Genomic DNA, 27,205 nt, shown 5'->3' with positions numbered 1-27,205 from the left:
ATCCAGACTCTTATCCTCTATCCTCAAAATGTTTAAGTATTCAGAACACTAATGCCCATATCCTGTCCACGTCTTCCTTGTAAATCAGCTTTATCCTCATCAACCTGCTGCTTGCCCACTCCAATTTAAATAGTCGTCATGTTACAATGGCTTTGTGAGTTCATTCTCCTTGTCTCTCTCTTCTCCTCCAGCTGCCCACTCTCATTCAAACAATGTACATCTCTCCAGATCGCCCACGATGGGCATTTGTGCCTTCAGGAAGCCTGGCACTGCATTCTGAAATGTCATCTCCAAAGTAAAGAGCTCTCTTCTCCTTTGTGTGGTTCATTTACCCAAGCAGTTATTCAACCATCCTTTCAAGACTCACTGTCCACTTTAGATTGCGTCGCTGTGGATTGCTTTGGGAAGTTGTCTTAATGGTGAGCGCATTACATAAATGCACATTGTTGCTGAGGAAACTGTCAGTTGCACATGTTAATGAAACCAATGACTCACATAGTTGGATTCCTGCCAACTCCATCCATTTGAAATGCCTGAAACCATTTACACAATAGCCATGCCAACAGATTCAGTTGTACGAGGCCCCTCAAAACCTTTTCACCAGAACAAGCAATGGCTTCAGAAGTGGACTTTGCAGCAATAAAATTAATAACTTGTTCCTGAAACTTTTCCTCCAGCTCTCAGATCAGTAATGACAGTGGATATTGTAAAGACAATGTACGACTGTGATTTCTTAAAGCCCAGCGTTTAGCCTCCTTGTTTAAATATTAAGACATGCCACTTGTTCTTCTTGAGTCCTTTCTGAATGAATGTTTTCATTTGTGATGTGTTAACATGTAGTCACACTGATGGACATTTCTTGAGCTGACTGAAAGTTAATAAAGAAAGACAATATTTGCATTTCATGGGTTGAGAGTGCCCAAAGCAATTTACAGTCACTGTAGGGCTTTGGAATGTGGTCATAGTTACAGAAAAAAGGGAATATGACATCCACAGCAAGGGTCCTTCATGAGAAAATGACCAAATAATGAGTTTGTAGTGATGATGACCAAGGGATAATTATCAGCCACTCCGTATGAGTATCGTAGGATCCAAGAGGGTAGAAGCAATCTTAATTTTACATCACACTCAAGGGAGAGTAACTCTGAAAGAACTCTCCAAGTACTGTACTGCACAGAAAAGAGGTTGTCCAGGATCTGAACCCATCAGCTTCTGACATCTTTCTGAGGACTGGCACCACCACTGACCTCAGGTGTCATCTCTAGTGGTTAGGTTTGGAATGCATGATACATTCAGTGCATAGACACAAAATGCTGGAGTAACTCAGTGGGACAGGCAGCATCTCTGGAGAGAAGGAATGGGTGATGTTTCGGGTCGAGACCCTTCCACAGTTCCTTCCTGTACATTCAGTGCAGCTACCACCTGCTTCCTCTTCATGCAGCAGCACAATCCCTCCTAATTTTGAGAAACAAGTTACACTTATATTATTATTCAAATGATCTCAGAGTGTCCCAAAGGTTTTCACAGCCATTGAATAATTCTTGAACAAGAAACAGTGGTGTGAAAGAACTCACCCAGTTAATATATCTGGTCGGTGACCCTTCCTCAGTTCTAAGGAAGGGTAATTGATCTGAAACATTAGCTGGTTTCTCTTGTCACAGCCCCTGCTCGACTGGCTGTTCTTCCAGCATTTTCTGTTATTGCTTCAGATTCCTGCATCTGCAGTTTTATTTGTTTCTGGAACTCATGAATGGTCATCGTTTTAATCCTGCACTGAAACCTGAGCTTGGGTTTTATAGATTGCTTTTAATATGTTATTATACAATACCTGTGGACAAGGTAATCGTTCCTTATAAATGAGAGTATCTGTGCATCCCTCCAACTCAAAAAAAGCCCTTTCTGAAATGACGGTTTTCTAGTTACTGGAATTAAGATATTTGGAGAGATATTTTGCTCGGGTTTGAAAATTTGTGTTTGAGGGGAAGACAAAATTCTTAGCTGCAGGTCAGTTTTAAGATATTTAAAATTATGCCTTCAATTCCCTTCCCAGCCTGGAAATCAAATAACTCTATGGACAAGCGAGATTAGGAAAAGATGTAAAAAGCCAATATGTCATTTATGTAAATTGTCTGAATCACAACATAGTCCTGTGTTTCTCATTCATAATGATAACAATTTCAAAACTGGACTTTGTTTGTATCATTGACATCAATAGTATATTGGTGGCATTTCACTGATGAATCCTTTGCTTTCCTGAACTTTTCTCCCTCAACCAAGGTACCACTGCAGACGTTCATTACCTTCTGAATTCCTCATCAAATAGTTTCCGTACGACTGGACCAGTCAGAACCCTGGCCGTCTAAAGGGATACAATCTGAGCTAAGATGTAGTTTATTATGTAGTTGGTGAAAAAATAGAGATCGGGAACTAGGATAAAAAAAACAGGAAGATTACAACAAAGTAACATAACATCAGGAATAGACACAAAATGCTGGAGTAACTCAGCAGGACAGGCAGCATCTCTGGAGAGAAGGAATGAGCTTCGGTTTAAACCAGCATCTGCAATTCCTTCCTAGCATATCATATCATATCATATCAGGCGGCACGGTGGCACAGCGGTAGAGTTGCTGCCTTACAGCGAATGCAGCGCCGGAGACTCGGGTTCGATCCTGACTACGGGCGCCGTATGTACGGAGTTTGTACGTTCTCCCCGTGGGTTTTCTCCGAGATCTTCGGTTTCCTCCTACACTCCAAAGACGTACAGGTATGTAGGTTAATTGGCTGGGCAAATGTAAAAATTGTCCCTAGGGTGTAGGATAGTGTTAATGTGCGGGGATCGCTGGGCGGCGCGGACCCGGTGGGCTGAAGGGCCTGTTTCCGCGCTGTATCTCTAAATCTAAATCATCAGCAATAGATATCAGCCATTTAGAACTGAAAATAGGAGAAATGTTTTTATGCAAAGGGTTGTGAATTTATGAAGTTCCCTACCCCTGTACACTCAGGACTGAGTTATGGAGTTGAGGCAAAGGCCCAGCCATGATCTGCTGGAATGCCAGAGAGGGATCAAGAGACTGCATGGTCTATTCCTGATTCTCCTGTAACTGCAATCCTGGATGATTTTTCCTTTTCCTTCACCAGTAGACCCAGTTGTAGCTGCCGCAGTCCTGTGATTGCAGACGCTGTGATCTCCTGGTGTGGAAAACTTAACCTCACACAGAGTGATATATTTGCCCTTTTAGCTCGGTAATTAAATGCTTTTTAATAGCATTCTCTCTCATTCCCAATTATGTGATCCAATGGAAGTTTTGAATAATGTATGTTTTAAATCTTGTATCTTTTATATTTTATATATAATATATATTGTATATTTTATCTTGTATATTTTAAACCATCTAAATGTGTTCAAAGCAGGCAATGGACAGCATTAACATCTTTCATCTAATTACTCAGTGCCTATGTTCTGCCTGCTAATTTTGAGTCCATTAACAACTTAGCCTTCTGTACCAACTGAAATTCCAATAAGAATTAGTTTTTGGAAAACTGATCCACTTATTTCATACTTAAACAGGAAAATATATAATCTTCAACCGAAGCTGATACATTGATTGATGAGGTGTCGTTGGTACATCCAGCTACACATTGCTATTTAACTTTAATGCAGAAAGCTCAGTTGTGATAGTCTGTAAGCCAACCAATGCTTCGTGTAATTTTATTGTTCATTCAGAATAACCTGTTTCTGCCTTAACCACATAATAAGTGAAGCTTTTTGTGTGCTGATCTGAATGGATTCCCGGTTTTCACAAGAATATAGAAGTGCCTTTGTTTTTATTTACAGATTTCCACTTCACTTGGCTTCTTCTAGTTTGGAGTGGCTCCTGCTGGTCACTTCTATTTTTGGACTCGAACTAAAAATCTATTCATTCCTAATAAAAGTCCGTTTGTTGGTGATAGATCCATTTTCCTGCCAGCTGCAGATGAATTTCTCTCAGGCTTTTCGCAGATGTAACACAAGAATAACCAAGTAAAGGCATTTAACATATTGACGTGAAAAACAATAGCTAACATAAAATGCAAATGTGAAGCACGCACTCAGACCAATGCTCCAGCTCTGGCAGTTACCCAAACCAGTGTCTGTTTGTCCATCAGTGGAAAAACTCCCACGCTGATTAAACTCTGAAGGTCCAGAAGCCGCAGCATTTAATCAAAGTACAAACCCCGTCGATTAATGGAGATAGTCACTAAAGAATTTAGCAAAGTTCTGCTTAGATTTCTTTGCTTTCAATACTGAGGGAAAAAATATCCAGGTGGAAATTTAACAGCAGAAAGACGTTTGCTGAGAAATTCAATGTCACCCTCTTTTGCAAGGCCACCTGTCTTGTAAGGCATCCCTCGGGGATGATTTACTCCTGCCCAGTTCTGTGGTCCTGATGAGGCTAATCTGTAGACACTGCCATAGGCAGGCAAAGGAGCATGGCAGGGTGGGTGGGTGAGTGGTGTGGGAGCCAGTGCACTCCTTTTAGTTTGGTTTCTGCATGTTGAGTAGTCATTGGATCCCCAGAAGTCAATGAATTACTTTCTCGCCCCAAAGAGGCTTTAAGAACATCCGAGGCTTCATCGCAGTCTGCACTCTGGCAATCTCTCCCCCTGACAGAGCTCAGACCAGCGGGCAAGATTTGAATGAATGAATGAATGAATATGTTTATTGGCCAAGTATGTGCATATACAAGGAATGTGTTTGGGAGTCTAGTATTGGGAATGCCCACAATTTGACACACCCACCTGAAACGGCAAAACATAATGGGAGCCTTGGAGCTAGAGATGTTGTTTTGGGAGAGGACACTGACATTAATTTGTTTATATTGCCAGTAGATTCAGAAGATTTTGCAGAGACAAAGTTTGGTGATAATTCTTCAGTGCTTCAAGGGGGCTTCCTCTGTCCCCATACCCCACTGTTCCCCCCCCCAAGGGGGCTTCCTCTGTCCCCATACCCCACTGTCCCCCCCCCCCAAGGGGGCTTCCTCTGTCCCCATACCCCACTGTTCCCCCCCCCCCCCCAAGGGGGCTTCCTCTGTCCCCATACCCCACTGTCCCCCCCCCAGGGGGCTTCCTCTGTCCCCATACCCCACTGTCCCCCCCCCCCCAAGGGGGCTTCCTCTGTCCCCATACCCCACTGTTCCCCCCCCCAAGGGGGCTTCCTCTGTCCCTATACCCCACTGTTCCCCATCTGCCCTGCATCTCACCCTTATTTTGTTCCTTCCTTATCAGATTCCATGACCGGCAGCCCCTTGCTGTCTCCACTAATCACCTTCCAACCTCTGTTGCTGTCTCCACCCCTCCCTCCCTCCACCACTTGGCTCCATCGACCAACCACCCCCTCCTCACCTAGATCCACACCAGCCAGCTCTTGGCCCATCCCTCCCCTCTCCTCTCATCTCTCTGTCCAGATGAAGGGTTTCGACCTGAAACATCATCTGTCCATTTCCCTCCACAGATGCTGCCTGACCTTCTGAGTTGCTCCAGCAGTTTCTTTTTTGCTCTAGATTCCAGCATCTGCAGATCTCCTGCACTCCCAGCTCTGAAGACTTTCTATGCACTAGTAACTAATTTAAACAATCAGAATGCGGTAAGCTTCTCATTCTTCCTCTTACCCTTTCCTGAAAACGTTTACTGATCTGGCAATCCTTTAAGATCGCCACATTCTGATTCTGGCCACTTGTACATTTCCAAATTTCTTTGCTACATCATTGACAACTATGTGTCCCCATATGCCAAGGCCAGAACCTCTCCTTCTAAATTCCTCTAAACTCCCCTCCTAAATATCTAGGGCACAACATCTCTCTTCCACTATTTAAACCAGTTAAAACCTCTCTTTTGCCAAGTTTTGGCAGCCCCATAGCAGAAGCATCCAGGTCGCGAGGCTGGAAACTGGAAGTGTCCTGAGCTAATTCTCCTACCATCATCTATTGTAACAAGCGATGGCTCCCACTGACTGTCGCCGGAAGCTTGCGTCCTTTTCAGGATGGACGATGACAGTGATGTCAACAACTGAAACATAGAAGATGGACACAAAAGAAGAAGGCCCAAGTTTTGGCCACCTGTCCTAATACTCCTTTAAGTAGTAAGAATCAGGTTTTGTTTGAATATCACTGCATTGAGATGCATTTTGAGATATTATCTTATCGCACTACATAAAATGGTAGGCTCATAGATATTTGGACTTGGAGGGGTATTGATCACAGGAGATTAGTTTAGCTTGGCATCATGTCCAGTACAGACATAGTGGGCTAAAGGGCCGGTTCCTGGGTTGTGTTCTAAATGTCAATGTTGTTGATTCTCCCAAATAATGGATTATTCTACCTGCTACCTTATTATTGCAATGGCAATCCTTCACCAGCCTCTCGCCGTTCATTCTATTGACATCTGAAGCTGGTGTGTTTGAAATTTTATTGATTTTTGGACCTATATACGCAGTGATCTATTATATACTCTATCAATAAACACTGAGCAAAATTAAGTTTCATAATTTTGCACTTAATGTTGTGCCCTTTATCCTTCATCTGTGCCAACTGTACACAGCTTGGTTGTATTCATGTATAGTCTTATCTCTGACTGGATAGCAGGCAAACAAAAGATTTTCACTGTGCCTCCGTATACAGGACAATAATAAACTAAACTGAACCACAGATTGACACAAAATGCTGGAGGAACTCAGCGGGTCAGGCTGCATCTCTGGAGAAAAGGAGTAGATGACTTTTCAAGTCGGAACCCTTCTTCAGACTGAAAGTGGAGGTGGCCACTATATTAAATCATTATTAGAAGAATAAAAATCAATATTAAGCAATATATCTTCAAAAGAGTTTGTTTACATAATTCCTCTCATTTTCGAACTCCTGGGATTTGTTTTAGTTGGAGCAGAGGATATTTAGAGAGAATCAATCACAGGTATACAAAATTATGAAGGGCACAGATAGGGTGGATGGCAGGAGATAAGTCCCCATACCAAGGGCGGCCCGGTGGTAGAGTTGCTGCCTTACAGCACTTACAGCACTTCCTCCCACACTCCAAAGACATACAGGTTTGTAGGCTTGGTATAAATTAAAATTGTCCCTAGTGTGTGAAGATAGCGTTAGTGTGCAGGGATCGCTGGTCGGTATGGACTCAGTGGGCCGAAGGACCTGTTTCCGCACTGTATCTTTAAAACGAAGAAAACAGAAGTATCTATCTAATCCAGAGTGCAGAGGAGGGGGCAAGAGGTTTAGAGGGAACGTGGGGGTGCTGGAGGGGAAAGGAAGGAATCGATGCATATCCAGGTGGTGCACAGGGAAGAAAATGTACCAATTTTAGATAAACAAACCCTCCATCCTTTTATTCCCCTCTCTACCCAGTGTCTACTCGGCATTGTAGGCAGAACAAATCACACTCCAAAAGATCAGACACACCGTTTTAGAGTGAACGAGCTCCAGTAAAAAAAAGGAATTAAAGTAAGTTTCTGGTGATGAATATTAAATGAAGACTGCCACCTGGTGGACACTTGCAATCGGTGCAGTCTGAACAGTTCATCAGTCTAAAGAAGGGTCACTCATTCCTCCTCTCCGGAAGATGCTGCCTGTCCCGCTGAGTTACTACAGCATTTTGTGTCTTCCTTCAGCCCACCTTGTGCCTAAGTTGGCATATTTGGCTGGTCCCATTTGCCTGCATTTGGCCCATATCCCTCTCAACTCTCGTTGGGTGGCACAGTGGTACTGCAGTAGAGTTGCCATCTTACAGCCCCAGTGATCTGGGTTCAATCCTGACTGTGGGTGCCATCTGTACGGAGTTTGTACGTTCTCCCTGTGACCACGTGAGTTTTCTCTGGGTGCTCCGGTTTCCTCATACATTCCAAAGACATAGATTTGCAGGTTAATTGGCTTCGTTAAATTGTCCTTAATGTGTAGGATAGAACTAGTTAACAGGTGATCGCTGGTCGGCACAGACTAGGTGGGCCTTAGAGCTTGTTTCCATGTTGTATCTCTAAACTATTCTGTTCCTATCTATATAACTGTATAAATGTCTTTTAAAAGCTGTAATTATATCTGTTTCTATAGCTTCCCCTGGCAGTTCATTTCAGATACAGACCAAAGTGAAGAAGTTGGCACTAAGGTTGCTCTTAAATATCTTCCTCCTCACCTGAAGACTATGTCCTCTGGGGAAAAAACTGTGAGCGTTCATTTAATCCGTGCCTGTCATGATCTTGTACATTTCAATTATGTCACCCCTCAGCCTCCAACGTTACAAAATAATCCCAGCCTATCCAGGCTCTCCCTATAACTCAAGCCCAGCAAACAACATTCCAGCCACTTCTCCCCTTTTTCTGAATCTAAGACGTTTAAAAAGACATCTGAACATATGATTAGGAATTGTTCAGAGGGATATGTAGCAAATGCAAGCAAATGGCACTGGTCAACATGAAACAAGTTGTGTCACAGCAGTAGTTTCCATGCTGTAAAATGTCTATGACTACAACTCAGTGTCATTTTCCTGTACTCACCCAGATCCCTTGATTCCCTCAGTATCCAAAGATTTAGCAATCTTGGTATATACTTCATGCCTGATGCACTGGAGCTGCCGTTGGGTGAGAATTCCAAAAATTCACTGGCCTTTGGTGAACAAGTTTCTTCTCCATAATCCTGAAAACCCAACCCATTATTCTGAAATTATGACCCCTGGTTCAAGACAGCCAAACCAGGGAAAGATCAACTCTACATCAAGCTCCTAAGGACTTTGAAATTTTCAATGAAATCATCCTTCTTTATTCTCTGGAATATCAGCTGTGTCTGATTAATCTTTCAACAAACCAATATCTCCATCTCAAGAATCAGTCTTGATCTCAATTGAAATTTCTCCAAAGGTATATCCTTTCTTTGGTGGGGAGACCAAAACTGTGCATAACAAACATTCCAGTTTCACCTGGGCATCATATATTTTCAATAAAATGTCTCATACTCAAATGGGTTTGCTATAAAGATCAAAGTAACATTTGGCTTCCTAATTACACGTTAACTTTCAGTGATTCACATAGATGCCACAGAGTACCAACATCTTTCATTCTGGCCACTAAAAAGACATTCTGCTTATCTATTTTATCTACCGAAGTGGAGAACGAAGCTTTGTAAGTAGGTAAGGACTTTCCCTATTCTGTAACGTAATAAACAAACCCCTTGCCCAGTTATGAAGCTTGTCCACCTCCTCTTGAATCCTCTGTGTATTCTCATAACTCGCAATACTGAAGCTTTAAACTGGGTGTCATCAATAAACCTGGAGATATTATACATGACCCACTCTCCCGAACCCCTTTCCACTCACCTAATCATTGTGAACACCTGGTGCAGGTGTCCTACAAATCCCTGTGGTCTTGCCATTTATGGCCACTCAACGGAATAATTACCCATTTATTCCAGCACTGTGATTTCAGTCTATTTTGGGAATCCTTGAAGCACATCAATACATCACCCCCCAACTCCACAAGTTCTATTGGTGTTTCCTAATCACATGTACGGCACCTCAAGGCCTTCTGAAATTCCAAATATGCCATACCTACCAGCATCACTCCTCTGCTGGAGGACAAAAGTGTTCTCATATTCTGCACAAGTGGATCATCCATTGATGCTCACCGTCCAAATTCACATTGCCCTGTGATGACAGTAGATTCCCACTACCCGTGACGCTAGAGCCATTGCCTTGCTTTGGCAGCCTGATTTGCTGCACACATAGATGCCGCATGTCAGTATGCTCTCTGTGGTGCAGAAGGTCATCAGTATACTTCAAAGACTTTTGTGGCCGTACTGGAAGGGTCTTCACTTTGCACTGACCTGGTTTCTGCATCATTCAGGATCATTCAAAATCAAAAGAATACAGAGAAATGGGAGAAGCATTTTCACCAACATCATCCTGAGACCCTTGTTCAGTCTGAAGAAGGGTCTCGACCCAAAACGTCACCCATTCCTTGTCTCCTGAGATGCTGCCTGACCTGCTGAGTTACTCCAGCATTTTGTGAATAAATACCTTCGATTTGTACCAGCATCTGCAGTTATTTTCTTATATTATTCATCCTGAATACAAATACATACCCACAAAATAATCAATAAGCTGTAGTTGATTCATACTTACACGTCTTTCTACAATTGCGTTCTCATCTGGAAATGGTGTGGAATGGACTGTCATTTAATGAGATGACATTTAGTCACTGCCGTGCCAATGGAAGATATGGTCACTCAGCATAAAGCAACCAAGCCCTACTGGAAGGCCACCCAATATGCGAGCAGTGACAATGGTAGACAGGATGGTAAAGGCGGTAGTTGGCACACAGGCCATCGAGTACAGGAGTTACAACGGTACAAATTGTCAGTGAGATTATTCTGTGCAGTTCTGTGCAGTCCCAGCAAAAAGGGTGACATTAAGCGAGAAAGGGCACAAAACCGATTCACAAGGATGTTTCTGGGACTGGGGGGCTTGAGTTATAAGGAGTGGCTGGATAAGCTGGGATTTCTTTCCCTGGAATGTAGGAGATTCAGAGCTGACCCTAAGAGGTATATAAAATCATGAGGAGGCATAGATCAGATGGATGGTCAGTCTTTTGCCCAGGTTAGGGACTGGAGGGCTAACATTCAAGGTGAGGGGAATAGATTTAAAAGGATCTGGGGCATTTTTTCTTTTTTGCACAGAGAGGGTTCGCAACTATATGGAACAAGCTACCAGAAGAAGTGGTGAGGCAGATAAAATTAAAATGTTTAAAAGTCATTTGGACAATGCACAGATATAAAAGATTTGAAAGGAAATGGGCCAAATGCATCTTGGTTGCCATGGATGAGATGGGCCGATGGGGCTATTTCTATGTTGTATATCTTTATGACTATGGTAACATTGTTCAGATAGTCCCACAGTAGGCAACCACTTTACCTCTGACGTTGGATTTCGATGTTGAGAAGGGTTGATTTGTAACAAACATCCAATGAAAACTGGAGCATCTTTTGAATTAATTTTTAGATTTAGAGATACAGCGCGAAAACAGGCCCTTCGGCACACTGGGTCTGCGCCGCCCAGCGATCCCCGCACATTAACACTATCCTACACACACTAGGGACAATTTTTTACATTTGCCCAGCCAATTAACCTACATACTTGCACGTCTTTGGAGTGTGGGAGGAAACCGAAGATCTCGGAGAAAACCCATGCAGGTCACGGGGAGAACGTACAAACTCCGTACAGACGGCGCCCGTAGTCAGGATCGAACCTGAGTCTCCGGCGCTGCATTCGCTGTAAGGCAGCAACTCTACCGCTGCGCCACCGTGCCGCCGTGGAGCATCAACCATCTCACTTGACATGATACATGCAGCTAATTTCAGAAAAATATATCTTTGATTTCATATTTCCATGAATAAATTGTTTGCTGCAAAAACAAAAGCTTAAATGTGACCATGACCATGGGTGTTTATTAAAACTACACACGAGCAAGTTTCAGCTTTCAGTTTGCACAGGATCGAGAATAGATTTAGGCTTATTCCCACAAGCCTCTAAGACACCAAGGTTGAGTACATAATATCAATTATTGTACAGGTTGAGATCTACTATAACCATACGGCTTTCATTTCTTGCTTTTCCCATAAGGGTGATTCCACATTGAAGTGCTGGGGTTTGAGGAATGGATCTACTGCGGTATATTTCTGCAGAGGTACAGCAAAGCTTGAACTGGTTTGAGGTTCAGATCTAATGGAAGATGGTTCTGCAGAGGTATGAACAGCGGGGGAATAATTCTAATGGAGTGGGCTCTGTTGAGACACGGTTTTGAGGGAGTATGTAAGAAAGGATACCCCATCCTCTCCAACGACAAATCTTGCCTCACATTAACTTCCGATATTTTTCTGCCTGCCTCAAAGGCATAAGACGATGGTTGCAAAGCCCTAATGGTTGAGGTTGTCTATGGGAGAGCAGACCAATCAAGTGGCTTTCCATTTACTGATGAGGCTCCAGTCACACAAGATTTGTCAAACAGGAACTAACGTGGAGGATAAGAAACGTATCAGCAATGAGCATCTGTACGGTTGCTGAAAAGACTGAGGTCATTTGGATGATAAGGAGTAGAAATTAGTCTTTGATTGCTCAAATTAAATAGCCACTAAACTGTAGCAGCTGTGTGTTGTTTTCAGCTCTTGAGACGAGACTTCAGTTAAGTTACTGGAACTCATTATAAGGAAGTGAATATTCCAAGGGGGCCTTGTACCCAAGGCTCCTTCAGTGCTAGTGACCAAAAAACGAATACTCCGCTAACAACTTTAAAGATGATACAATTAATAGAATCCGCTGTTTAATGTCCACCAAAATGCGGTCGGAATACACATTTTGGCTCCCCTCTCCCTGCTCTTCCATACCCGCACATCATCAAAACATTTGTTTAATACCCTCAGATCAATAAGACAAATAAATCCCGACAAACAGTAGTAAGCCGTAGCAGCTTTCTGGTGAAATTGCGAGAGGGTGCCCAGGTTGAAGATTGCAACCGATCCCATCAAACCATCTCCCCGGGGATTGCTGGCAATGAGAGGGGCTCTTTCAAGTGAAGGCACTTTTGCAAAAGCCAGAGGAGTAGTGAACATTACCTCGCACACTGCATAGCAGCAGCAGCAGCAGCCTAACTACACATCATAACCCACTTGGGTTGCAATAGTATCATCTGTTACTGCCCCTCGTGTTTTATTGTCCAACATAAATTCAGTGAACAATAGAATGATTGCCGTGTTCCTGCTGCAATAACAGGAGGGGCCCAATACAACTTGGAGGGCAAAAAAAATTAAAACAAAGCTATTAAGTATTGAAATGCTTTTCAAAAGTGCTGAAAATCTCAAATAAAACTCAGGTCCAGTTTCCATGAAAACAGTGTTTTATTATAAATAGACCGTACATCAGCCCCCCAGTGTGGTGCACAAAATCCATTTTCCAGCTGAATTTAATTCATTTCATTGTAAGTGCACAATGTATTTACAAAATAGTTTCCATCCACTCCTTTCTTGTTTCAAATTCTATTCTAAAATACAACCTTAAATATGAAAGATAATAATGCATGCATCATCTTTTTAATATAACTATAAAAGTTAGTGGATTATTTTCATAAGATATTTACAAATCTGAAGTGAATATATATTGTGCAGAACACAAATATAATTTAAGGTAGATGTACAATTTGGAATCACTATGCTTTGTAATATATACACACACAACCGAAAAGAAATGCCTTATAAAGTATAATTGAAGGGTAATTTTAATAATCATTTGTTTTATGATATGAACTCACTTCCATAAAGTCCACATTTAAAACCAATTGTTACAATATTCAAATCAATTCTCTGCATCCTGAAATGAAAATACATCTTTGACTTAATACCTGTGGTTAAATCACCATTTCTTAAGAATTCTGATAGCCTGCATCAATATTTTACCCTGTAATCAGCTTGATTTGGACACTTTAATCGATCTACAAAAATTCAACTTCAGTCTTGCAATTTCTGACCTACTATAAGTCAGTACAGGTTTATCCAGAGGTGAGGACTTTGTTTTTATCCATAACAGGCTTTATGCTTCATGCTTTTTTTAAACTCAGAAGACGTCAAGCATATTTTGTTTCATCAGAAATATAGGTCACCCCTTTTGTTGGACAAGGTCCAATTCACAGAAAGGCACCACAGAATATTGTTTTCATTCAGGTAACAATTTAGATTTTTCAACTTGTTGGAATCCAAAAGAAAAGTTTTGCTGAACTCAATTTTTAAAAGAACACGAACGAGGGGGAAATTTAAAGTGTATAGTGTGTTCCACCATGTAAACATAGCACATTGACAACATCCTCAGCAGACTCTGTCCTTCCTCTGCATACCAATAGACAAGCCACCATAATTATGTAAGCTGACGACCGCAAATTCTGCAACCAACATCTGTTAAGTATTAAGTACAGGATCTGGAATCCTCAAGAAACAAGATTGAGGTCAAGTGGAAAATACAAGATTGTTTCAGAAAGCATCAATAATTATAGTCATATTCATCATAATCACATTTTCTGAAGGTGATATCAAAAGATCAAAAAAGATTTCAGAAGTAAACAACAGTTTGCTGCTCGCGCCCAAATTACATTCTAAAACCTAAATTTGGCACTAGATCTCCATATATCCAATCTCCCTTCAGACTCCAGGTTTACCTTCAACTTTCACAGTAATTTACCCATTTATTTTTAGAGTTAAGGTTGCTGTACAAGGGCAGCAATTTTTAACCTACACAAAATTATCGATGGGCAAACTTAACAGTTATGCTACATACGTTAGCTAAAAACTACAAGGTTACCAAGTTGCATTTGGGCACTGGTGACCCAAATTAAAGTGACTGAACACTGCAACCATGGTGGTAGAGGCTGGGGAAGAGGTACATGTTACTGTACAGCACTGGCTGACAGTGGCACAGGTTATTGAATCTTTATGAGTGCTGTACTGCATTGATCCTGAACAACATCAAGATCATGAGGTCACTGAAGTGATTGGGAGTTTAAAAAAACTATACTAACTGTATCGCCACAGCTACAAGTGTCAAAGCGATATTTAACAGTTAACAAAATAAAACATAAAAATCATAACTTCAAAGACAAACATTTCAGGGAAATGTAAATGCTTGCTGAATACTTAGTCTGTTAGTTAGTTATTAGCTTAACAATAAGACATATTTTCTTGCCTACGTGAATTAACCTGGTAGTTCCATTGCTGGATAATTGGCTTCGTACTTCAGTACATTTGTCGCATTACGTGACCAAGCTACATCCACCAGCTGTGGTCACTCAGTCCACGCCATCAAAGCCCTCAGTGTTCTCTATCGCCAAGTTAAGTTTCTCTCGTAGTTCCTCAAATGATTCATAAGGCGGCAGATCCAGGCGATTGAAACTGGAAAACAGATTTAACATCCTGCATTTAACGCCACCTTAGCAAATGGGAGGGTTTTTTTAGTTATTAAGCTTCATGTTCTTCGACATTTCAGAATCAGCCTGGCCATGCAGTTATTTTTCTGACACACTTTTATAAAAAGGCTAAAAGGTAAAAGTTACCATGTATGAGCTCTTGGAAATTTTTCAGGTGTTCCCCACTGCTCAATGGTAAATAACTGTGGTCCATTCGATCCTAGAATAAAAGAGAAGAACAAAAACAAATCTTTCACCCATTTAAAATGAACAGAATCATAGATTTCTGGATTTATTAATCTTGGATTTTTGAAAAACATCTTCTAAATTCACTCTTAAGAAATGTGAATGTTGATGCTCAGCCTCTTACCATACAGTTCAGCAAATCCATTCATAGGTACTCGTGAAGTACCAGTCACAAACTGCAGGAATCTAATGCGTTTTTCTGAATCCATCAATAGCACAGTCTGAAGACAAGATTTAAATATTGATTATTTTTTTATAATTCTCACTTTTATTCCACATAGACAAATATTCTACAACCTAAGGTGTTCATGTCTCCGCTTTTGCCTCGATTTCACTCATTGCCTCGCTAGCACCCTAATCAGAACACTTCTGAATTAATTTTTAATTGTTTTTTCCAAACACACCACAATTGTAGTTGAACAGGCAGAGGCAGACACAGTTGTATAGTGACCACAATGGTACAAGAACTGGAGGTGAGTAAAGACTAGGACAAAATCTTTTTCACTCAGAGAGTTGTAAATCTGTGGAATTCTCTACCTCAGAAGGCTGTGGAGGCCAATTCTCTGGATGCTTTCAAGAGAAAGTTAGATAGAGCTCTTAATGATAGCGGAGTCAAGGGATATGGGGAGAAGGCAGGAACGGGGTACTGATTGTGGATGATCAGCCATGATCACGGTGAATGGCAGTGCTGGCTCGAAGGGCCGAATGACCTACTCTTGCACATATTGTCTATTGTCTAAATCAAGGCAGGCAACAGATAACCTCAGCCAGGGTGGTTCCCTGGAAGGTCAATTATTGGCTAGGGAAGGTGTGACCTCAAGAGGGGTACATTGTTGCAAACTATGGAAGGGAAGTATTCAGAGAAGTTACTTAAAATTAGAGAAATCAATGCTTATGCTGCTGAGTTGTAAAGGAAAATAACTGCAGATGCTGGTACAAATCGAAGGTATTTATTCACAAAATGCTGGAGTAACTCAGCAGGTCAGGCAGCATCTCAGGAGAGAAGGAATGGGTGATGTTTCGGGTCGAGACCCTTCTTCAGACTGTTTGTCCCGCCCCCCTGACATCAGTCTGAAGAAGGGTCTCGACCCGAAACGTCACCCATTCCTTCCCTCCTGAGATGCTGCCTGACCTGCTGAGTTACTCCAGCATTTTGTGTATATATAATGTATGATCTATATAGATATTTGTGAGTATGTGTATATATACACACACACTGAACTTTTTTTCCCTCTCGTTTATTATATTGTTTAGTGTACTATGTTTACATATTCTGTTGTGCTGCTGCAAATAAAAAATGACTTTGTTAAATTGTCTTGCAATACCTTCCAAAACCACTGTATGACGGGATGGTTCGCATTGTACCCATTTTTGTACTTTGTGTTCTCCCTCCAATCATTCACATCCACATCTCCAAGTCCACACATCAACAGCTGAAAGACAAAATTCAAACCTCATCAAAAAAAAAGAACAGAGCAGAGTACAATGCAATAGCCAGGTACACAAAATATGACTGGAAAAAGTTACCTCCAATTCATTCTCATCAAATATTTTTATGAGATCTTGTGGGATCAGTTCAAAGAAACCCTAGAAAAAGAAATATCAGGCTTTTACGCTGAGCATTTACAGCAAAAATAGCATAAACGTCTCTCACTTAAGTTGTCTGGATTAAACATTGCTTTTACGTTTGATGCACCAACTTTTCCAATGATATCACAGCCTTTGTTAATCTGAAGACCACACATATTGGCAGCCCAGTAAAATGGCCCCATAGCCATTAAATAATTATTTTTAAGTGCTCCACATAAAGACTTTATAATTGTAATTGTAATTAATTTATTAGCCAAGTAAATAAAAACATACAATGAATTTGATTTGCCATAGTCATACCAAAAAGGCAACAAGACACACAACTAAATTAAAGTTAACATAAACATCCACCACAGCACACTGTGATGGAAGGCAAAAACATATTATCTTCTTCCCTTCTTTTCTCCCGCGGTCGGGGCAGTCGAACCATCCGCAGTCGGGGCGATCAAAACTCCCGCGGTTAGAGCTCCCGAAGTCGATCCCCAGCAAAGAGACCGCCAGCTCCACAATGTTAGGCCGCAGTGCGGACAGGGATACGATACGGAAAAAGCCGCATCTCCATCGAGGAAAGAGATTTAAAAAGTTTCCCCCATTACCCACATAACACAAAACTAAAGATACACTAAAACATACATTTAACAACAGACTAAAAACAACAAAAGAAAAAGATGAGACAGACTGTTGGCAAGGCTGCCATCATATGGTGCCACCCGTTAAGTACAGTAGTTCTCTGCCTGTCATACCACCTGTCATTGAAGCTGGTAAGGTCATATTTGGAGTACTGTGCACAGTTCTGGTCATCCTCTTATCGGATGTGATTACACTGGAAAGGGTGAAGAATAGATTCACAGGGATTCTACTGGGTTTGCAAGGTTTGAGTTACAAAGAGGGGCTTGATTCTTTTTTCCCCTGGAGGTTTGGAGGCTGAGAGATAATCATACATAGGTTTATAAAGTCACGAAGGACATTGATTAAGTTAATAGTCACAGTCTTTTCCCTGGGGAAGGCAAGTCTAAAACTAGAGGACATGGGTTTAAGGTGAGAAGGGAAAGATTAAAACGGAAACAGAGGGACAGCTTTTTCCACACAGAGGGTGGTAGGTACAGCTGCCAGAAGAAGTGGGAAAGGCGTGCACAATTACAATATTTAAGACACAGAGTCAAAGAGTGATATAGTGTGGAAACAGGCCCATCAGCCCAACTCACCCACACCGGCCGACAATGTCCCAGCTACACTAGTCCCACTTGCCTGCGCTTGGTCCATATCCCTCTAAACCTGTCCTATCCATGTAACTGTCTAATTGTTTCTTAAATGATAGGATAGTCCTCAACTACCTCCTCTGGCAGTTTGTTCCATACACCCACCACACTTGGTGTGGAAAAAGTTACCCCTCAGATAACTTGGACTGGTACATGGTTTGGATGGATTCAACGCTCAATTAAACGTACTGGTCATTGTCATAAATTCAGACTCAAGTATAAATTATATAATTTTAAAAGTTTGTTTTCTCTTGTTACCTCTTTAAAAGCATTCATTTGCTCCTGGATTCGATTGACAAACCTCCACTGCATCACAAGGCTGAAAGAAAAGCAGAATATCCATAAAATGCTTCATTAACAGATGACCCACCACAGCAATCCATAACTGGTGCACTATATTTCAATCCGGTTACTATGTTCTGACTGGTTCCAAACTACATGAGAGAGCATCTCCTCCTTCCACTGGGACCAGAGACTGAATTCAGTTTACATTTTAAGAAAACAAAAAAGAAATCTCATGTTCAATGTTCCGTACAGTTCCATCCCGGTTACCGGCTGCATCTTGCTCCCACCACAACGTTGCCCACATCCCAACAATAATTGGGCATCAAGCAGCACCTCACCCAGAAAAAAACACAAAAATAACCAATATTATTATTAGCATGTATGAATTTAATGCAGCCAATAATGGTGGGAGGAGATACTGATGGACAAGAGTTTAGTGTTGGAAAGGCTACAGTGAGATTCACTTTACAACTACCTCATGGTCCACTCAATTATTGCAACAGGAATCCAAGTGGAAGATATTTTTCAGACGGACATAATTTATCTCCATATGTCTGAAATATTGAGCTACACACTGATATTAATATTTTAAACGAAAATTAAAAAACCTCATCCATACATGTTAAAAAAACATGTGCACAAAGAGGATGTAAATTGCAAAATACTTACTGAATATACTCTTTCTTGTTTTTGTTTGTAACCAATATTTCTGATCCATCAGGTTTCAGTTCATGCTGTTGAGTCTGATGGAAGAGACAATGAATCCAACATTTAATAAACTGCAAAACCACCAGAGGGCAGATGGGAGCAGAGATGGTCCATTTATTGTGCAACATGCAACACAATGAGAGTTTTCAAATGGATGTAGAACTGAACTGCTGGCAGTTTGTGACCGTATAGCCATTACAAAAAGTTAAATGTCATCATTTTCTTTTCCAGCATCATGAGGTGTATGTTTATTACTCATGTATACTGACACCTTTTGGTCTACAAAAAAAAGTAATGGCTAGTGACAATATAAAATTGAATACAGTCCATAGCACCTCTAATACGGCCCCAAAAATTAGCTTCCAGACTTTGTTCTTCAACATGACAAACCATCATCACAATAATGCAAATTAAAAACATGCAACAATTTTTAGTTGCTATAATAAACTATACATCTGTGTTTAACTTCTAACAAGGCCTTTCCCCAACCAAAGAAAAAGGAAATTTTAGCAGACTGCACGAGGAAATAACCAAAAATAATCTTCATTGTATTTTATATTTAGACCAGTCCAGGTAGAGGTTGCAGACAAATTCTTGAACGATGTCTCAAATGGTTAAATTTTAAATTGTTTTCAACCCAACAAATTAATTTTGTGCCAGTGTCCAATGAGGCCCATTGCTGGGAATTATTTTTGTCACTAACGACCTTCTATCATTCAAGTAATCATGGTTTAATAGGGCATCTCCTTTCTTCGACCCACAGGGAGCCAAAAATCTCCTGCAAATTTGCACACACTCACTCGCAAAAGAAAAATAAATTATATTTGAATAAAAAGGCTCTCTTTGTATGGTTGTACAAAGTCCAACGTCAAAAGGCCAACGTCAAACATCCTATGAACCGTGAAGTATCATCTGTCAGTCACACCTTGTTTACAGGTATACCACAGAGGTATTTGGAACATGTAAAGTGCCTTGTGGGGTCACTAACAGAGTTTAAATTCCACTGAAATTATTTTTGACATCTATTCTATTCTCTAAGAAGGTGATCAAGGAAAGAGCAATGAGAATAATGGTTCAGAAATCATAAGATCATAAGTGATAGGAGCAGAATTAGGCCATTCGATCCGTTAAGTCTACTCCGCCATTCAATCATGGCTGATCTATCTCTCCCTCCTCACCCCATTCTCCTGCCTTCTCCCCGTAACCCCTGACACCCGTACTAATCAAGGATCTAATGCGTAGGAAAGAATTGCATATGCTAGTTTAAATCGAAGGATTTTAAATCGAAAAATGCTGGAGTAACTACAGATTTAAAAAGTTATGCTATGTCTGAAGAAGGATCTCGACCCGAAACGTCACCCATTCCTTCTCTCCAGAGATGCTGCCTGTCCTACTGAGTTACTCCAGCGTTTTGTGCCTACCTTAATCAAGGATCTATCTTTCTCTGCCTTAAGTATATGGATATTAAATATTCAGCTCCGTATCTTTTGTCAAATGATGTAATAGTTGTCAAAAGTGTTTTAATCCATAGTATTGTGAACACAAGGCTGAGACAATGATGCAATGGCAATGACGGAGGAAAAGTACTGCAATCAAAATTTGGTTTGAGGAATTTCAACAAACTATAGCACACTTACAGAGGCACCAAACACAACATATTTCCTTATTACCAATGTTATTAACAACTTAAAGACAAAGCGCTGGAGTAGATCAACAGGTCAAGCAGTATCTCTGGAGAACATGGATAGATGACAGTTTGGGTTGGACCAATTCTTCAGACCACAACCCCTCATCCAGCTTTCTCCACTACAATCAGTCTGTAGAAGAATCCCAACCCAAAACACCACCTATCTATGTTGGCCAGAGATGCTGCCTGATCTGCTGATACCCCAGCACTTTCTGCCTTTTTGTTGTTAGCGCACATCTGCAGTTCCTTTAGGCTAGATTTTCCTACAACTTAACACAAGTCACATCAATGTTATTTCATATCGGGCATTAACAGGACACAAAATGCAAGGTGAAAATTATAATGCGACTGGATATAGCTTGTGAAGCTGAATGGAGGATAACAAAATAAGAGCTGGAGCTAAATATTGCTTAATGCTTGGTTTTATTACAGTTGCTTTGAATTATTATATATTATTGAGTGCTGTTTACAAGAGGGGAGGCTTATACTTAAAATGGTCACCTAAAACCAAAGCAACATATCTATATTTCATTGATATTGTGCACACACATGCATACCAACCTGTCCAAACAGCTCCTCATCAACCACAAACCGAAGGTCCAAATCCGTTGGATCATTTTCAAGAATCCACATCAGTGAATTATAATACTCGCTGTCCTGTAACATTGGAGGTTAAAATTCACCTTACTCAATTATAATTTTCCATTTATAAATCTTATTGAAATGCAATGCAAATTCAAAATTTATATTTTACAGACTTCTAATTATTATGGGTATAAAAACCAAGGGATCTTTTCCAAATTACTTCAGAATTTATGATGCTGGGGAAAAATGTATGCCAGCATTTTAAAACTTGGCCTCATTCCAACTCCCATGTCCCACTTTCCAGGAGACTAAAGCTGGAATCAAAACTATTTTGATTTTCCTTTGCTGATTGAAGTTTTGACTGTTTTTATAAGATGGGTTTACGGAATGGATTTGCCTAAATGAGCTGCATCCAGGCTTCAATATGATTGGCTACAATTAGAGTCAAAACATGAGCCAAGGACAAAGATGGGGGGGGGGGGGGGGGGGAAGGATTCTGGCTAGACCCATACACACGCTGAAAAGCTGAGTTTACTTTTAGAAGGATTTCAGACATTGCAAATATTTGTAAAGAATGAGGTTTTGGAAGAGAGGAAGGAAATTTATTTGCTTGAATATGGCAGTAGGATTATTGAAAAGAGCTTTCTTTGGCTAAACATCTACAGAGCAAGGTCTGGATTGGGAATTTGTGATGGACCAGCTGAGTAAGGGAAGAGACCCAGAGCACAGTTTTTTAAAATAAGCATAAAGAAACGTGATAATTTAAGTTTGGTATTGAAAAATATACACAGTTTTGACAATAGACATTGATATAAAATCATATAAATATACCTCAGTCCTGATCTAAAACAGTTGTACTAAGTGAATCATGTCTTCTTGAACAAGATAAAATTGTTGATGTGATATACCTTGGTTTAAAAAAGTTCTGAACTTCCAACCAGGATATTTATTGGCTGTTTCTCATCCTACCGCAAGTTCCTAGGATTTAGACTTCCCGCCATCTTTTTTTTTAGTCCTGCATAGGTACAGTTCTGAACTGAATGGATAGGACATGTTTGGAGGGATAAGGACCAAGCGCAGGCAGGTGGGACTAGTATAGTTGGGACATGTTGGCCAGTGTGGGCAGGTTGGGACAATGAGCCTGTTTCCACACTGTATCACTAGTTATGTGTATTTTACGAATCTTCCTACTGCTTCCTACTGCTATATGATCCTATAGCCTCACTTCGCAGTTATTTACTTTGCCCCTGCTGCCACTGCATGTATTTCTTCGCCACTCTCACACATTTGCAAACGACGATGTTTCATGGATGCAAATAATTTCTCTCAATGAAGCTAAGTACACATACATTTTTTTTCAGCTAACCATGATATAACAATCATTTGCCGCCTTTTATCCCTCAACCACCATCTACGATAGACTAGGTCAACCACAGAATATCTATTCTGTTCAATTATAACATGAAAAACTTACCACCGACTCCATATCTTGCAGTGTTATTGGTTTCTGAAGCATCATCTTGTACAAAGGTCTGATAAAAAATCCTACAGAATGAATAAAATAAATCTCATTTGGTTTATATAATCACACAAATAGCATAACATTCTTCTATGGCTCAGAAAAGCCTCTCCTTTAAAAATAAATACATTAAATTGCATTTTTAATAATGTTAGCCTATGTACGCACCATCTAACAATTTCCCATGAAAAACTGCCATTCCAGCTACACGCCCAATGAATTTAAAGTAAGATACATGCTCCTCATTGCACAGTCCAGAGTTTGGGTTTATCTGTAAGGTGTAATTGTCCCTGCAGGAGAAAGGAGTTTACACGATTAGATTAAATGATGACACAGAGTTAAAATATCATTAATGCAAAAGAATATAAAAGATTAAAATCTATCAGATAGTAGCTCTGATCAACAATGGCCCAAATGGCCCAACAGGACGGTGGTTCCCAAGCCACGGTAACGATACCCCAAGCAGGAATCCAGCCAACTCTTGGTGATTCATGGAGTTATCGTACAATAATAGATTTATCAGGCTATCATTATGTACTGTGTGTGTTGGAGGGTGGGTGGGGAGGGTTTAACTTGTGGATCTGCGAGTTGGGGTCAGATTACAGGAAATAGGAGATATGATGACTGATGGTTGGCAAAGTAATATTGTCAGTTAAGGGGTTAAAATATAAAACAATCGCAGGGCGGGTGACAGGCAGCCAGGTGCATTGGAATCGGGAAGCAGGTACACAATAACAAGCACAGCTGGGGGACTGGTCAACAGTGGGGCATTGGAAAATTTGCAACCATCTTCATCGCTACAGCTATGTACTACTGCAACACAACAACAAACATCCAGTGCATGTATACTGCAGGATAATGCAATAATGCAATAAAGTGAAAATCCCAGAAATTTCAAGCCTAAGGATTCTGCCATGAAATAAGTTTTTGTAGGTGAAAAGCATTTACTTACGTGGCAGAATATTCAAACAACCCATAATATGGATTGAACATCTCTTTGGAAAGGAGAAAAAACCATTCCCTGGCAACACCACCATAATCCAATCCTTTTTCCGAATCAAATTCAACCCAGAGTCTGGCTTTAAGGAATTCTACTCTCTTTGCAGACATTATTTTTCTGTAAGAGTCTTCCAAGATTGCGGTACGACGAAGCTTCAGTTCGAGTCGATTTGGACCATCAGTCTGCAAGCAACAAATTAGGTTCATTAGGAGGGGACATACTTAAAATGTAGCCAATTGAATTTAGGATAGCGATAAGAATCACTGTAAGGTGCAACATTTTGTGCAGAAAGCGTCACTCTTAAATAGTGCTATTCGCACGATCAGAACAGGTGACATCAAATTAAGCAAATTACTGTTTGAAGTGCAGTCATTTAACTTTGCAAACTATTGGTTAGTTTGCAGCAAAGTCCAACAAACAGGAACAAGAAAAGTGTCCAATTAAATCTGTTTTATTAGTTGTATTCCAGAAAGAAATATCAACTGGAACACCAGAAACTTCCGCTCTTCAAAACAGCTTTCGTAGCGACCAAAACATGTAGATAGGGACTCGGTTTAAACGTTTCACCAAACAAATGAAGAGAGGCATCCACTGGCACTCTCGCCCCCCAGTGGTATTTCCTCTGGGTTAGAGGGTTCAGTTTGTTGCATCGGATGGGTACTTGGACCATTGGGAGTCACAGAATCTATCCTTGAAATGTAGCTGATCTGTAATTCACACTTGTAATCAATAGTGCAGCCACACAGACCATACACAAGCCACAGATGTTGTTTAAGTGCAGCAATGGCACCAAAAAAGTTAAAAATGGGAAAACATCAACTCTAAGATTATCCTTCCAACATTGATTTGGTATTTGCTTCTGTAGGATCGGTTATTTGAAATTTACAGCTAATAAAAAATGTAACAGTAAAAATTATTTAGAAAATGTTGTAATGCACATTAAAATTATATGGCTAAATGCAACCCATTACAAAATAAATTTGTCAAAAACCAGTTATTCCAATGACAGAAAACTGCAAGTTAAATATTAATGTTCCTTGTGCTGCTCCATGCTCTAAGCTAATCTGACTGATTTGTGCATTAAAGTAAATGCAGTTGAGCCTGCCAGCACTACCTAACCTGCCTCTTGTCTGTTCTGGCCACTGAATTGGCTTGATTTATCCGCTATGTTTCTCTCCCTACCTGCTGTACTCTGACCATGATTCCCAGACCCAGCCAAATTAGTTCAAGCCCTCCCAAGTAGCTTGAGCAAACGGCCTTACAAAGGCCTTGGTCCCCCTCCAGTTAAAGTGCAACCTGTCCTTCCTGTACAAATCCCACCTACACCAGAGGCACTCCCAATGATCCAAGTACCCAAAGCCTTCCTGAACCAGCTTTTTAGCCACAAGTTCACCTTGCTATCCTCCTATTTCTACCCTCACTACCAGATAGTAATTTTGGGAATACAACCTTACGATGCAAATACTTTCCCTTGTATCTCTTAATTGTACTGCCCCTCTCATATTGAAGTCATCGACAAACAAAAACTTATATACTCTTTGATTAATAATGGAACTGAATGCATTGGAACCACAGACAAAATCCTTCCCCATCAATGGACTACAATGCTCACCGGCTTCCGCAACTTTTTCCTGAAATAATCGTACTTCTGTTTGTAATCCCTCGAGTAAGGCACCGCCTGTAATTTAAAGCAGGATCTAGATAAGTACAGGACAATTTATTATATTTACTTTTGATCATTGAAATGAAATCTGTGCACTTCCAAGACTGCATTTCCAAGACAGAAAATGACTCGATGATAGAAATGTAAAATGTTAAACTCAGATTGTGGATGTTTACTCACCGGTCCAGTGATGGCTGCATTCTGTAAGCGTGGATCTTCCCACTGGGTAACTTTGGTATCTGCCAAAAAAAAATTGATACTTATTCCCCTATATTTACACCCATGAAACCAAACGCAAGCTGCAATAAGAGGCACTGCTTATAGTTGCCGAGACATTAACAAAACTGTTGAGGATGGTATTAAAAGTCATACTCACTGTGGTCGATATAGAAAACGCGGCCATCAGAGTGGACACGTTCCTCCCAACCAGGCTGCAACAAAAAGGTCATTTTTAACCAGACAAAACTTAAAAACTGGTATTTTCATCTATTCATTTTTCACAATCTGTGGATTGTTGGCAAAGCCTGCATTTATTTCCCATTCCAAATTGTCCTTAAAAAACGTGAAAAGCTATATTCTTGAAAGGCCAGTGAAAGTTCCCTCGCAGTGCTGCAGGGTAGGAAGATCCTGATTTGGACAAAGCGGGATCAATGATATATTTTCAAGTCAGGGCAACTTTGAGAGAAAACAATTGATGTTTCTTCTACGTCATTGCTTTGTCTTTCTTGGTGGTGGAGGTCACAAGTTTCACGGTTTCAAGGGTCAGTTTATTGTCACATGTACCAATTAAGGTACAATAGACAATAGGTGCAGGAGTAGGCCATTCGGCCCTTCGAGCCAGCACCACCATTCAATGCGATCATGGCTGATCATTCTCAATCAGTACCCCGTTCCTGCTTTCTCCCCATACCCCCTGACTCCGCTATCCTTAAGAGCTCTATCTAGCTCTCTCTTGAATGTATTCAGAGATTTGGCCTCCACTGCCCACTGAGGCAGAGAATTCCACAGATTCACAACTCTCTGACTGAAAAAGTTTTTCCTCATCTCTGTTCTAAATGGCCTACCCCTTATTCTTAAACTGTGGCCCCTGGTTCTGGACTCCCCCAACATTGGGAACATGTTTCCTGCCTCTAATGTGTCCAACCCCTTAATAATCTTATACGTTTCGATAAGATTCCCTCTCATCCTTCTAAATTCCAGTGTATACATTGAAATTTGAGTTACCATGAAGCCATATTAAGTGAGAAGCAACAAGACACACAACCACATCAAAGTTACATAAACATCCATCACAGTGGGTTCCACATTCCTCACTGGGATGGAAGGCAATAAAGTTCAATCTTCTTCCTCTTGGAGGCACTGTAAGGGTAACCTACGCAAGTGTCTGCAGTGCATTTTGTAGATAGAACTGTGTATTGACGGTGGATAGTGTGAATATTTGGAGAGCTGGATGGGGTATCATTTGATCAGCTGAGGGAAGACAGTAGATAATAAACAGAAAGAAGTCTCTTCATTCAATTATATCAAGGGTAAACTGTAGTCGTAAGGACAAACTTTTTAACCTATAGGTATTGAATTGGGAGAAGAAGACAGAAGGGTAACTTACAGGAAGTGGTCCAAGATCAGAAGGATCTAAAGGTGGACGCTGCCGGGCATGAACTGGAATCTTCAATCTTGGATCCTCCTGGTTACAAGATT

The 27,205-nt window shown here is 40.7% G+C and overlaps 1 protein-coding gene across 5 annotated transcripts in view; it reads right to left on the bottom strand.

Annotated features, from left to right (window-relative positions):
• Window positions 1-12,905: 12,905 nt before the first annotated feature.
• Window positions 12,906-27,205, bottom strand: part of nedd4a (NEDD4 E3 ubiquitin protein ligase a) — a 127,088-nt gene continuing 112,788 nt past the window's right edge. For all 5 annotated transcript variants that reach the window (XM_078427441.1, XM_078427442.1, XM_078427444.1 and 2 more), the window contains 15 exons: window positions 27,114-27,191; window positions 25,884-25,938; window positions 25,688-25,746; window positions 25,457-25,522; window positions 23,797-24,026; window positions 23,013-23,134; window positions 22,800-22,870; window positions 21,302-21,397; window positions 19,015-19,088; window positions 18,319-18,379; window positions 16,739-16,798; window positions 16,537-16,644; window positions 15,336-15,432; window positions 15,113-15,185; window positions 12,906-14,951 (listed from right to left, as the gene is read on the bottom strand). In XM_078427441.1, the coding sequence (XP_078283567.1) occupies window positions 14,849-14,951; window positions 15,113-15,185; window positions 15,336-15,432; window positions 16,537-16,644; window positions 16,739-16,798; window positions 18,319-18,379; window positions 19,015-19,088; window positions 21,302-21,397; window positions 22,800-22,870; window positions 23,013-23,134; window positions 23,797-24,026; window positions 25,457-25,522; window positions 25,688-25,746; window positions 25,884-25,938; window positions 27,114-27,191 (1,353 nt within the window). In that variant the 3' untranslated portion in view covers window positions 12,906-14,848. The remainder of the gene's footprint in view (window positions 14,952-15,112; window positions 15,186-15,335; window positions 15,433-16,536; window positions 16,645-16,738; window positions 16,799-18,318; window positions 18,380-19,014; window positions 19,089-21,301; window positions 21,398-22,799; window positions 22,871-23,012; window positions 23,135-23,796; window positions 24,027-25,456; window positions 25,523-25,687; window positions 25,747-25,883; window positions 25,939-27,113; window positions 27,192-27,205) is intronic.

This window comes from Rhinoraja longicauda, chromosome 33 (genome assembly GCF_053455715.1).
Source record: "Rhinoraja longicauda isolate Sanriku21f chromosome 33, sRhiLon1.1, whole genome shotgun sequence".
NCBI classification, from domain to species: Eukaryota; Metazoa; Chordata; class Chondrichthyes; order Rajiformes; family Arhynchobatidae; genus Rhinoraja; species Rhinoraja longicauda.
The sequence above is the reverse complement of the archived record's forward strand: the minus strand, read 5'-3'. Positions and strand labels throughout refer to the sequence as shown.